We start from the raw sequence: 13059 nt of genomic DNA, 5'->3' as shown, positions 1-13059 counted from the left end.
ACAGGAAAAGGTTGGGTTTAGTTTCTGGAAGGATGGCTTATGGGCAACAGGGTTGACCAGGCCAGAGAATTGAATTAATATATAGATACTGATATCTGCTAAAGATTTTGAATTATTGTTACCGTTTTTGCAACTCAAGAAAGCAGAGAAATGAGGAGTGTGTTTTTCCAGCCTTGTATGCTGTTTGCTTCTTTGTGTCCATGTAGTTTGGGCAGGGATCATGCTCTGGGACTGAAATAGTGGTTTTTTATGCTTCTTGTTTGTTGTGTGGGTGTCTATTTTTGTCAGTTGGGTTGACGGTTGGACAAGATGATCTTTAAGGTCCCTTCCAACCTAGAAGATTCTGTGATTCTGTGATTAACTACCTGTTTGCAGATGTGACCCCTTCTTAGTGGCTTCTTAAACTCCAACCCAGAACAGTTTCTTAGTGAAGCAGTTGTGGAAAAAGCCTCCCTGTGAGATGATTCTGCAGTTGGAATTTTTTCGCATGTGTGGATTTCCATAAAGCACAGAACAGCCCTAGGAGCAGAGTGTTGGGCAGAGGAACTTGATGAAATTCAACAAGGGCAAGTGCAGGGTCATGCACCTGGGGGGGAATAACCCCATGGACCAGGACAGGTTGGGGGGGACCTGTTGGAGAGCAGCTCTGAGGAGAAAGACCTGGGAGTCCTGGTGGGCAACAGGATGACCATGAGCCATCAATGTGCCCTGGTGGCCAAGGAGGCCAATGGTCTCCTGGGGGGCATCAGGAAGAGTGTGACCAGCAGGTGGAGAGCTCTGCCCTGGGGAGGCCCCAGCTGGAGCACTGGGACCAGTTCTGGGCCCCCCAGTTCCAGAAGGACAGGGAACTGCTGGAGAGGGGACAGCAAAGGGCTACAAAGATGGTGAGGGACTGGAGCATCTCTCTCATGAGGAGAGGGTGAGGGACTTTGGGCTGTTTAGTCTGGAAAAGAGAAGGCTGAGGGGGAATCTGATCAACACCTATAAATACTTCAAGGGTGAGTGTCAGGACAGGGATGGTCTTTTTTCAGTGGTGCCCAGGGACAGGACAAGAGGAAATGGGCACAAACTGGAACATAGAAGTTCCTTCTCAACATGAGGAGGAACTTCTTTGCTGTGAGGGTGGCAGAGCCCTGGCAGAGGCTGCCCAGGGAGGTGGTGGAGTCTCCTTCTCTGGAGACATTCAAACCCCACCTGGACACGTTCCTGTGGGACCTGCTCTGGGTGGCCCTGCTCTGGCAGGGGGTTGGACTGGGGGATCTCCAGAGGTCCCTGCCAACCCCAGATCATTCTGTGATTCTGTGAGGGTGGAACAGAGAGAAGGATCCTGGAAAGATCCTGAGAAGGTTTAACTCAGTCTTGAGCTGTTGGTTTTATGTTCTTTTGGGAGGGTGCACGGACACTTTCTGGAAGGGAAGTGGGGATGGGGTTGGTAATTGTTGAAGAGAAATGGGAGCAGCATTTGTTGGTTGCAAGAACACAGAAAGGTGAGGAGCAGAGCTGGCCTTTGGAGAAGGAAATAAGCAAATACCCAGAGGGTGAAGCCAAACCTGCTGAGGGTCAGATTTTTCTGGCAGGTCCGATTTAAATGCATTTTAAATGTCTTCATGGGCCTGTTTGGGGTTTTTTTTTTTCAGAAAGTGCTTAGTGTTAACTTATGAACCATGGCTCCCTCTGTGTGTCAGTTGGAGCAATTAAAATCAGTGATGGCTTCTAACAAACTTCACGTGAGTCCTCAAATTCCTCCCCCACCAAAGACTAAAGAGTGGAGAACTGGGCAGAATCGGGAGGTGGGTTGTGGCAGCAGAATGGATGGCCCATAAAAGCCAAGGCCTGGGTAAGGGTGGAAATTCCAGACAGTTCTCTGGAGCATGGCAGTGGGCAGCTGCAGCCCAGAAGGCCAATCCCATCCTGGGCTGCATCAAAAGCTGCGTTGCCAGCAGGTCCAGAGAGGGGATTCTGCCACTTTACTCTGCTCTGGTGAGACCTCACCTGGAGTGTTGTGTGCAGGTCTGGAGCCCTCAATAGAAGAAGGACATGGACCTGATGGAGAGGGCCCAGAGGAGGGCCACGAGGATGATGAGGGGGATGGAGCACCTCTGCTCCGAGGACAGGCTGAGGGAGCTGGGGTTGTTCAGCCTGGAGAAGAGGAGGCTCCAGGGAGACCTAATAGCAGCCTTCCAGTACCTGAAGGGAGCCACAGGAAGGCTGGGGAGAGCCTGTTTAGAAAGGCCTGCAGTGACAGGACGAGGGGCAATGGCTTCAAGCTGGAGGGGAACAGCTTTAGACTGGAGATGAGGAGAGGGTTCTTCACTGTGAGGGTGGTGGAGCACTGGAACAGGTTGCCCAGGGAGGTGGTTGAGGCCCCATCCCTGGAGATATTCAAGGAGAGGCTCGATGAGGCCCTGGGCAACCTGGTCTAGTTGGGGGTGTCCCTGCTGACTGCGGGGGGGTGGGACTAGATGGCCTTTGGAGGTCCCTTCCGGCCTGGACAACTCTATGATTCTATGATTCTCCATAGTTCTGCTAAAAGCAGTTATTCTCTGTGTTTCGACGCCCCCAGGCTGAGCGCTCCAACAGACGCCACCGTCCCATCGGCATCGGGGTGCAGGGCCTGGCAGATGCCTTCATCCTGATGCGTTACCCCTTCGAGAGCCCCGAGGCCCAGCGCTTGAACCAGCAGATTTTCGAGACCATTTATTACGGGGCTCTGGAAGCCAGCTGTGAACTTGCCAAAGAGCAGGGGCCGTACGAAACCTACGAGGGTTCCCCTGTGAGCAAAGGAGTAAGTACCAGGAAGTGTGATTTGTGATTAATGGAGCTAGATCTGGTTGGTGGCTGGTCACCAGTGGTGTCCCTCAGGGCTCAGTTCTGGGGCCAGTCTTGTTCAATATCTTTATTGATGATCTGGACAAGGGGATCGAATGCACCCTCAGTAAGTTTGCAGATGACACCAAACTACGTGGGAGTGTTGATCTGCCTGAGGGTAGGAAGGCTCTACAGAGGGATCTGGACAGACTGGATCAATGGGCCAAGGACAACGGGATGAGGTTTCATAAGGCCAAGTGCTGGGTCCTGCATTTGGGTCACAACAACCCCAGGCAACGCTACAGACTGGGGGCAGAGTGGCTGGAGCTGCCCAGCAGAAAAGGACCTGGGGGTGTTGGTGGACAGCAGGCTGAACATGAGCCAGCAGTGTGCCCAGGTGGCCAAGAGGGCCAATGGCATCCTGGCTTGTATCAGGAATAGTGTGGCCAGCAGGAGTAGGGAAGTCATCGTGCCCCTGTACTGGGCACTGGTGAGGCCTCACCTTGAGGGCTGTGTTCAGTTTTGGGCCCCTCACTACAGGAAAGACATTGAAGTGCTGGAGCGTGTCCAGAGGAGAGCCACCAAGCTGGTGAGGGGTCTGGAGAACAAGTCCTATGAGGAGAGGCTGAGGGAACTGGGCATGTTTAGTTTGGAGAAGAGGAGGCTGAGGGGAGACCTCATTGCCCTCTACAACTACCTGAAAGGAGGGTGTAGAGAGGTGGGGGTTGGCCTCTTCTCCCAAGGGAATAATGCCAGGAGCAGAGGAAATGGTCTGAAGTTGGGGCAGGGGAGGTTTAGATTAGATATTAGGAAGAATTACTTTACTGAGAGGGTGGTCAGGCACTGGAACAGCCTGCCCAGGGAGGTGGTGGAGTCACCATCCCTGGAGGGATTTAAGAAACGTGTAGACATGGCTCTTCAGGGCCTGCTCTAGTGCCCAAGGTTATTGGTTTATGGTGAGGTGTTGAGTGTGGGGTTTAGTTGGTGGGTGCGGTGTTTTTGGTGGGCGATTGGTGTGGTGTGGTGGTTTTTTTGTTTTTGTTTGTTTGGTTTTTTTGGTTTTGTTTTTTTTTTTGGGGGGGGGGTTGGACTTGATGATCTCGGAGGTCCCTTCCAACCACTAAGATTCTGTGATTCTGTAACTGGCCTGTTTTGGGGCTAAAGCTGTGAAAAACAGATCACGTGACCCTGCCTGGTCTTTGATACAGAAGATTTATGACTGAAACACCTTAGGCTGATAATATAGCAGCAGTACGAGTGCTGCTTGAGTTTTTCTCCATCAATTTGGCTTCGTAAGTGCAGTAGGAAATGCAGAAGTTAAACTTAGGTGCAGAGCAATAAAAGAAAAAGCAAGACTCAACCTGTGCTGGCCGACTCCGTTAGCGCAGTTAAAAGATGGAGTGTTTGTAAGAAGAGCTTTGCTGAGGCTGAATTGCAGAGAACAGTTAATAGGAACAACAGCTCAATTTACCATGTGGTTTGTAAAAGCTGGAGCAGAGAGCACCCTGCCTAATTTGGGCTGCACCCTCCTGTCCTTCAGATTCTTCAGTACGACATGTGGAATGTCACCCCCTCTGACCTCTGGGACTGGAAGGCTTTAAAGGAGAAGATTGCGAGGTGAGTGGTCCTGCACAGCTTGTATCAGGTATAAAATATGTTTAATTTCTTCCAACTGACTAAAACCAAAGGGTAAGACACAAGTGTAAAAATGGTCCCGTGTGTTTTCCCCCTCCTGCCCCGGTAGATCTTTCTTCAGAACTGGTTTGTGGATGGTTTTCTGTCATTTTTGCTCTTAACAAGCCAGAGGGAGCCCATCCCTGTGACTCGGATTTAGCCGAGCTCTTATTTCACCTGGGATGCATCAGCAGAAAGGGCTGTTCCAGTTAAATAAATGTAGTGATGAGTGAGATGGAGTCAGCCAGGCTCAGGAACTCCTTCCCCAGGGACAGGGAACAGCAGCTGAGCCTTGAACACCCTGAAGACGGGAATCGTTAAAGCGTGAAGTGCCTGTAATGAATTTCTGCAATATTTAAATACAGTCAATCTTTCTGCTGTCTCGTGTGTGGAGAAGTTTCAGGCTCTTCATGGGCTGCTTGTTCTGGTTTTCCCTGAGCGCTGTGGAGCCCCTGACATTTTTTTTTTATATATACCCTTTCTCATGACTAAATAATTTGGGAAACTCCCTTATTAAAGGTGAAAATAGCAAAGACTTTAGTTACGCTTCCACGTTTACCCACGTTACAAGTTTTTTGGAGCTTCCCTTTTTCTGCAGGGTTTGCAGGTTGCCCTGAGGAGGCATTTCTGAGCATGAGCTGATTCACTGGCCCTCTTACACACCTGTAAATTGTGTTATTTTGGGTTTTCTCTCCCTTGTCTCCTTCAGTTGAAGCTTTCCAACTCTTGACTCCTGTTCTTATTTTGGGTTTTCTCTCCCTTGTCTCCTTCAGTTGAAGCTTTCCAACTCTTGACTCTTGTTCTTATTTTGGGTTTTCTCTCCCTTGTCTCCCTCAGTTGAAGCTTTCCAACTCTTGACTCTCGTTCCTAGGTACGGTGTCAGAAACAGCCTGCTCCTCTCTCCCATGCCAACAGCTTCTACCGCCCAGATCTTGGGCAACAACGAATCCATCGAGCCCTACACCAGTAACATCTACACCCGCAGGGTCCTCTCAGGAGAGTTCCAGGCAAGCAAAGCACCAGGGCAAAGAGCTTTTTTCCATCTCTTTGATGATTTCCACTGCTAAGGCAGACAATTTGGAGGCCACACACTGGGTGACTCAGTTTGGTTGACGTTTATGTCGAAGGCCAGAAGTGCCAAGGGGAAGGTTTAGCTTGTACTATTTGCTGGAGTACAGATTTGTATATTCCACAGCTGTCATCGTGAAATAGGCAAAATTGTAAAGAAGTGCTGCTTTTTCCTGGAAAAAACCTCAATGAGGCCTCAAGATGGCCTGCAGGAACACTTGCTAAATGAGTGATGATTAGTGAAATTATTGATGGGGCGTGCATGTTGCTTTGCACAGGCCTGAGGAAAGAGCTGTGTGTAAAGCACAGAGCAGATCTGAAGGGTCATGTAAAAGCTTTACAGATGCAGAGGGATCTGTCAGGCAATGGGGCATTTAGGATTATAAAACAATTTGAGTTCTGGAGGCTGGAGTGAGCAAAGATCTCTGTGTGGGACAAGGGGAGTATCTAATTGTTAGGGAGGTCTGGGGTTCTGGGGGGGGTTCAGCCTGGAGAAGAGAAGGCTCCGGGGAGAACTTCAAGCCCCTTCCAGAGCCTAAAAGGGGGTGCTCCAGGAAAGCTGGGGAGGGACTCTTGATGAGGGAGGGGAGCCCTAGGAGGAGGGGGAAGGGTTTGACAACTCCCTGAAAGGAGGGTGTAGAGAGGTGGGGGTCGGTCTCTTTTCTCAAGTCGCAGGTGACAGGACAAGAGGAAATGGCCTCAAGTTGCCCCAGGGGAGGTTCAGGCTGGATATTAGGAAAAATTTTTTCACTGAAAGGGTTCTCAGCCATTGGAATGGGCTGCCCAGGGAGGTGGTGGAGGCCCCATTCCTGGAGGTGTTCAAAAGCCGGGTTGATGTAGTGCTGGGAGGTCTGGTTTAGTGATGATGCTCCTTGTTTGTTGTGTGGGTGTCTATTTTTGTCAGTTAGGTTGACGGTTGGACAAGATGATCTTTAAGGTCCCTTCCAACCTAGAAGATTCTGTGATTCTGTGATCTGAAGCTGGTGGTTCCCCAGGGCTGTCACGTCCGTCAGGCTCATTTCAGGGAGTTTATTCCGGACCATGTCCTCTTCTCCCCATGGTCTGGGAAGGAGACCACTGGTTTCCCAGCCTTAAATCCAGCATCTGAAGCTGGTCTGCTTCAGAGGTAGTGGTCTGCATCACAGGTAGTGATGACTCTTGGCTGCTCGTTGGAGGTGGTTTGGGTGTGGAAGGGAGATTCTGAGGCTTGACAGCACCTGGCTGGTCCAGAGAAGCTGGAAATTGCTGCTTTGGGCACAAATAGCCTCTTAATGCTTTCCTGTTCCTTCGGCTTGCCCGTGATTAACTCCTGTCACCTGGTGTCAAACTCTCTCCTCCTGCCTGACAGACGGTGTTCAGGGCTCCATTTCCATGGTGACGTGCAGGACGTCGTGTGTCTGCACAGAGAGGTGTTGAGGGACATGGGTCAGTGGTGGGTTTGTCAGTGTTGGGTTGATGGTTGGACTCCATGATCTGAAAGGTCCCTCCCAACCTCGACAGTTGGGTGATTCTCTGGCCTTTGCTCCTCCCAGGTTGTGAATCCACACTTGCTGAAAGATCTGACAGAGAGGGGCCTGTGGAACGAGGAGATGAAAAACCAAATCATCGCCCACAACGGCTCCATCCAGGTACGTGTGAGGAACCAGGGAGAACATCACGGGGGGTTCCTGCTCGTCTGGGAAGCGCTGCCTGGGGGACGTTCTTCTGAGGTCCCCTGTGTGTGTGACTCAGCCAGCCCTGGGGAGGAGAGGAGCTGTGACAGGCCGTGTTTCAGTTCGAAATGAGGGGACATAGCTGATCTCAGGGGTGATTTTTTTCCTGCTGGAACCTGCCCGTGGCACAGAGAAGCCCAAAGGAAACGTACATTGTCACACTGCACGTCATTATTGCCAGAACAAATCCCAGGCCGTGCTGCTTTATGCAGATTCTGCAAATGTTTGGATTCCCCTTTTATTGTAAAGGGGTAATTTGCTGGCAGGGAGTAGATTTGAGATGGGAACTGAGTGTATGACACCCGGATCCAGGAGATACACCCCTGTGTGTGTGACTCAGCCAGCCCTGGGGAGGAGAGGAGCTGTGCCAGGCAGTTTCAGTTAGAAATAAGGGGAAATATCTGATCTCAGGGGTGATTTTTTTCCTGCTGGAACCTGCCCGTGGCACAGAGAAGCCCAAAGGAAACGTACATTGTCACACTGCACGTCATTATTGCCAGAACAAATCCCAGGCCGTGCTGCTTTATGCAGCTGATCTCAGGGGTGATTTTTTTCCTGCTGGAACCTGCCCGTGGCACAGAGAAGCCCAAAGGAAACGTACATTGTCACACTGCACGTCATTATTGCCAGAACAAATCCCAGGCCGTGCTGCTTTATGCAGATTCTGCAAATGTTTGGATTCCCCTTTTATTGTAAAGGGGTAATTTCCTAGCGGGGAGTAGATTTGATGATGGGAACTGAGTAGATGACACCCGGATCCAGGAGATACACGGAGAGGAGTCTGTGTGGGATGAATCATTTACGCTGTGGAGTTTGAAATGCTGCTGGGAGTGTTGTGCTTGGGGTCACACACGCTGACAAAGGGCATCCCACTTGTCATGGTATGTGAAGAGGCACTATCCTCTGGGTGGCTTTTTTGAAAGGCCTCCCAGCTATTGAAGACAAAACCAAAAAATTTAGGAGAGAGCTTTTCCTCTCAAATTCCCCAGAAGCAGCTGTTCTGTTTCAGTAACTGAGCTTTCTTTATGCTTGGATAACTCACCAGAGGGACGGGATGTCATCCAAAAGGACCTGGACAGGCTGGAGAGGTGGGCCCAGGTGAACCTCATGAGGTTCAACAAGAGCAAATACAAGGTTCTGCACCTGGGCCAGAACAATCCTCGCCACCAATACAAACTGGGGGGTGAGGGATTGGAAAGCAGCCCTGAGGAAAGGGACTTGGGGGTGCTGGTGGAGGAGAAGCTGGACATGAGCAGGCAGTGAGAACTTGCAGCCCAGAAGGTCAATCCCATCCTGGGCTGCATCAAAAGCTGCGTTGCCAGCAGGTCCAGAGAGGGGATTCTGCCACTTTCCTCTGCTCTGGTGAGACCTCACCTGGAGTGTTGTGTGCAGGTCTGGAGCCCTCAATAGAAGAAGGACATGGACCTGATGGAGAGGGTCCAGAGGAGGGCCACGAGGATGATCAGGGGGATGGAGCACCTCTGCTCCGAGGACAGGCTGAGGGAGCTGGGGTTGTTCAGCCTGGAGAAGAGGAGGCTCCGGGGAGACCTAATAGCAGCCTTCCAGTACCTGAAGGGGGCTTACAGGAAGGCTGGGGAGAGCCTGTTTAGAAAGGCCTGCAGTGACAGGACGAGGGGCAATGGCTTCAAGCTGGAGGGGAACAGATTTAGACTGGAGATGAGGAGAGGGTTCTTCACTGTGAGGGTGGTGGAGCACTGGAACAGGTTGCCCAGGGAGGTGGTTGAGGCCCCTTCCCTGGAGATATTCAAGGAGAGGCTCGACGAGGCCCTGGGCAACCTGGTCTAGTTGGGGGTGTCCCTGCTGACTGCGGGGGGGTGGGACTAGATGGCCTTTGGAGGTCCCTTCTGGCGTGGGCAATTCTATGATTCTATGGATGCTTCCATTTACCGAATCTTTGTGATATCAGTGATGGAGTTCAGCTGCAAAAAGCCTTCATTCCGGGTGTCCCTGCTGACTGCGGGGGGGTGGGACTAGATGACCTTTGGAGGTCCCTTCCGGCCTGGGCAACTCTATGATTCTATGGATGCTTCCATTTACTGAATCTTTGTGATATCAGTGATAGAGTTCAGCTGCAAAAAGCCTTCATTCCAGTCAGGATTGCTGAGGTCTCAGCAACTGGTGAAGAATTTGATTTTATAGATATGAACATTTATAAATACAAACATTTGGGGCGGTCACCGGTTACAACTCATCGGCCAACTCTTCCTGTTCCTCTTAGAACATACCTGAGATCCCCGATGACTTGAAGCAGCTCTACAAGACGGTGTGGGAGATCTCCCAGAAGACTGTCCTCAAGATGGCAGCGGACAGAGGCGCTTTCATCGACCAGAGCCAGTCTCTCAACATCCACATCGCGGAGCCCAACTACGGCAAACTCACCAGCATGCACTTCTACGGCTGGAAGCAGGTACTGGGGGGGTCTGGAACAGGCAGCAGATGGGGGCTGAGAAGTTCTTTAACGAAAAGTTGGTCTCGTTGGTTCTTAGAAGCTCAAACGGCTCTTTTAGTTGGACCAGAAGAGGTTCCACTCAAATATGAGGAGAAACTTCTTCACGGTGAGGGTGACAGAGCCCTGGGACAGGCTGCCCAGGGAGGGTGTGGAGTCCCCTTCCTTGGAGATTTTCAAGACCCGCCTGGATGCTCCTGAGTAACATGCTCTGACAAGCTCTGGGCAATCCTGCTTCAGCAGGGGAGTTGGACTAGATGATCTCTATGGTCCCTTCCAACTCTAAAATTCAGTGAAATTCAGTGAAATTCCTTCCAAGAATCTGGTGTTAGAGGTGGAATATCTCTCACGAGCCATAAAGCTGCTCACAGTGTAGCTCCTGTTAATCTGGACTATCACTTTGTGCCCATTTCCTCTTGTCTTGTCCCTGAGCACCACTGAGAAGAGTCTGGCCCCATCCTCTTATCCTCTGCACTTTAGCTCTTGCTCAGCATTGATGAGGTCCCCTCTCAGTCTGCTCTTCTCCAGCTGAACAGCCCCAGGTCCCTGAGCCTTTCCTCAGCAGAGAGATGCTCCAGTCCCTCACCATCCTCGCAGCCTCTGCTGGACTCTCTCCAGCAGTTCCCTGTCCTTCTGGAACTGGGGAGCCCAGAACTGGTCCCAGTGCTCCAGCTGTGGCCTCCCCAGGGCAGGGCAGAGCAGAGGAGGAGGATGACCTCCTTCCACCTGCTGGCCACGCTCTTGATGACCCCCAGGAGACCATTGGCCACCTTGGCCCCAAGGGCACGTTGGTGGCTCATGGGCAACTTGTTGTCCACCAGGACTCCCAGGACCCTCTCTACAGAGCTGCTCTGCAGCAGGTCACCCCCCAACTTCTCCTGGTCCATGAGGTTATTCCTCCCCAGGTGTAGGACCTTGCACTTGCCCTTGTTGAACATCATGAGGTTCATAGAATCATAGAATGGTTTGGGTTGGAAGGGACCTCAAAGATCATCGAGTTCCAACCCCACTGCCATGGGCAGGGACACCTCCCACTAGAGCAGGTTGCTCAAGGCCCCATCCAGCCTGGCCTTGAACCTGAACTCCCCAGCCTGCCCAGGTCTTGCTGGATGGTGGCCCAGCCTCCTGGTGGGTCACCTGCTCCTCCCAGCTTTGTGTCACCAGCGAATGTGACACCAGCTGAGGATTACCAGCCATGGCAGTGAGGCTGGTGTGGTGATAGGAGAGGTTGGCCACAGCAGTTCAGAGTCCAGCTCTATTTCTTGCCCCATCTCCAGCTGATTCCAGCTCTTCAACTCCTCCTTTCTCTCCTCAGGGCCTGAAGACCGGGATGTATTATCTACGGACAAAACCAGCGGCCAACCCCATCCAGTTCACCCTCAACAAGGAGAAGCTCCGGGAGCGGGAGAAGGCCTCCAAAGAAGAGGAAGAGAAGGAGAGGAACAAAGCAGCCATGGTGTGCTCCCTGGAGAACCGAGATGAGTGTCTGATGTGCGGCTCCTAACGGACCTGCTCTGCGGTGCCAGCAAAGCCCTTCCACCCTGCTGGAGTCCTGCTATAACGAGTATAACCCTTATATAAAGTTATAACTGGTGTAACTTCAGGATGCAGAGGCTTTGCTGGGGCTGGGGCAGGGGGGGTGATGACAGTAGTGTGTTGTAGCTTCCCCACCCGGCTGGGGGTTGGTGCACAGGTATGAGTTAGGGTGCAGGAGAGGGTTGTATATTGCTTTAGTAGCTGGGCTTCCCCAAAACTCAAGTGCTCTTGCATGGTCTTAGATTGAACCCCACGGGCAGGACTTCTCCTGAACAGACAGGGAAAGTGCTAACACCACTTACCTTAAACATCTGGCCAGGGGAGATTTCAGGCAGTTCTTTTCATTTGCTAAAGACTGTTACTTGTGTCTTCAGAGAAAAAGGCAAATCTGACTGATACCTTCTCCTTTGCTGTGATGAGACAGCAGGGAAACATCCCCAGGCTGGGTGTGCTCTGCTCTTGCTGTGCTGTCTCTCAGGGCAAAGGAATAATTTCTGTTAAACTTAAAAAGCTGGAGTGTGCACATCTGGTGGTGAGACCTTCTCCCACTGTTGCTTCCTCTCCTTGGTCCCTCTTCCCTGTCTAAAAAGCTTTTGGAAGGTGCAGGCTGGTGGTAGGTGTGTTGCTACCTGAAGAGTTCATCTCCTCCCAGCCTCACAGGGCAAACACTGCACTTGGAAAATGTTCCCTTTCTGGTTCTGACCAGGAAATGGCAGAACTGCTGCGGTGCATTTTTTTTTCTCTATTAAAAACCCACTCTAATTTATCAGTCAGTTTGCTGGCCATGGGCTTCCGAGCTGTCCTTGGCCAGAAAGCCCTCTGAAGTGCACACACCATCTCTATTTTTTTTTTTTTTCGAGTTGCATTTATCCACCCCAGCTAGTTAATGTCATCTTTAAAAAAAACGTACATTTTTACTTATCCATGTGCTTAACTCCCTGCTCGAACGCGATGGGGCTTCATCATCCAGTTCTTAAATATTTATTGAATTCATGTACCATACAACTAACCCTTTCATCCAGCCGGACTCAATAAAATGTGGAATGTCAAAAGAATGAGCAAGCGGTAGCTCGGGAAGGCTTTTTTTTGATTAAAAAGTGAATTGTGGCAGCTGGGGGCTGAGACCTCATTTGTGAATCTTGTGCCTCCTGCGCACGGTTCCTCCTGAGAAGGGGCTGAAGGCTCTTGTGTGAGATGAGGCAGGGAAGCAGAACCCTGTGTTTGCTGGTGCATTTGGGATGAAATTTGGTTGGGTGCCCATTTCTCTGTGTTGTTTTGAAGATTTGGGCTTAAGGTAAATAAGAGGAAGGGGCTGATTTACCCCTCTTTGAGTCCTGCCTCCAGCTCTGGGGCCTCAGCACAGGAGAGACGTGGACCTGTTGGATGGGGCCAGATGCTGGGAGGGCTGGAGCCCCTCTGCTGGGAGGGGGGGCTGAGAGAGTTGGGGGGGTTCAGCCTGGAGAAGAGAAGGCTCCAGGGAGACCTTGGAGCCCCTTCCAGTCCCTAAAGGTTGGGGGGCTCCAGGAAAGCTGGGGAGGGACTCTGGATGAGGGAGGGGAGCCCTAGGAGGAGGGGGAAGGGTTTGACCCTGAAAGAGGGGAGATGGAGCTGAGCTGTGGGGAAGAACTTGTTTGGTGGGAGGGGGGTGAGAGCCTGGCCCAGGTTGGCCAGAGAAGCTGTGGCTGCCCCATCCCTGGAGGGGTTCAAGGGCAGGTTGGAGGGGCCTTGGAGCAACCTGCTCTGGGGGGAGGTGTCCCTGGATGGGACTGGGGGGTCTTTAAGGTCCCTTCCCAC

General features: G+C 51.6%; 1 protein-coding gene across 1 annotated transcript in view; it reads left to right on the top strand.

Annotated features, from left to right (window-relative positions):
* The window catches only part of RRM1 (ribonucleotide reductase M1), a 34751-nt gene extending 22376 nt beyond the window's left edge, over positions 1–12375 (top strand). The window contains exons 14-19 of the mRNA XM_014954030.1: positions 2564–2785; positions 4349–4425; positions 5354–5489; positions 7083–7178; positions 9502–9690; positions 11045–12375. Coding sequence (XP_014809516.1) covers positions 2564–2785; positions 4349–4425; positions 5354–5489; positions 7083–7178; positions 9502–9690; positions 11045–11233 — 909 coding nt within the window. The 3' untranslated portion in view covers positions 11234–12375. The remainder of the gene's footprint in view (positions 1–2563; positions 2786–4348; positions 4426–5353; positions 5490–7082; positions 7179–9501; positions 9691–11044) is intronic.
* Positions 12376–13059: the final 684 nt, after the last annotated feature.

This window comes from Calidris pugnax, unplaced genomic scaffold (assembly GCF_001431845.1).
Source record: "Calidris pugnax isolate Ruff unplaced genomic scaffold, ASM143184v1 scaffold234, whole genome shotgun sequence".
NCBI classification, from domain to species: Eukaryota; Metazoa; Chordata; class Aves; order Charadriiformes; family Scolopacidae; genus Calidris; species Calidris pugnax.
Note: the sequence above shows the minus strand (reverse complement) of the source record. Positions and strands in the feature narration are given on the sequence as shown.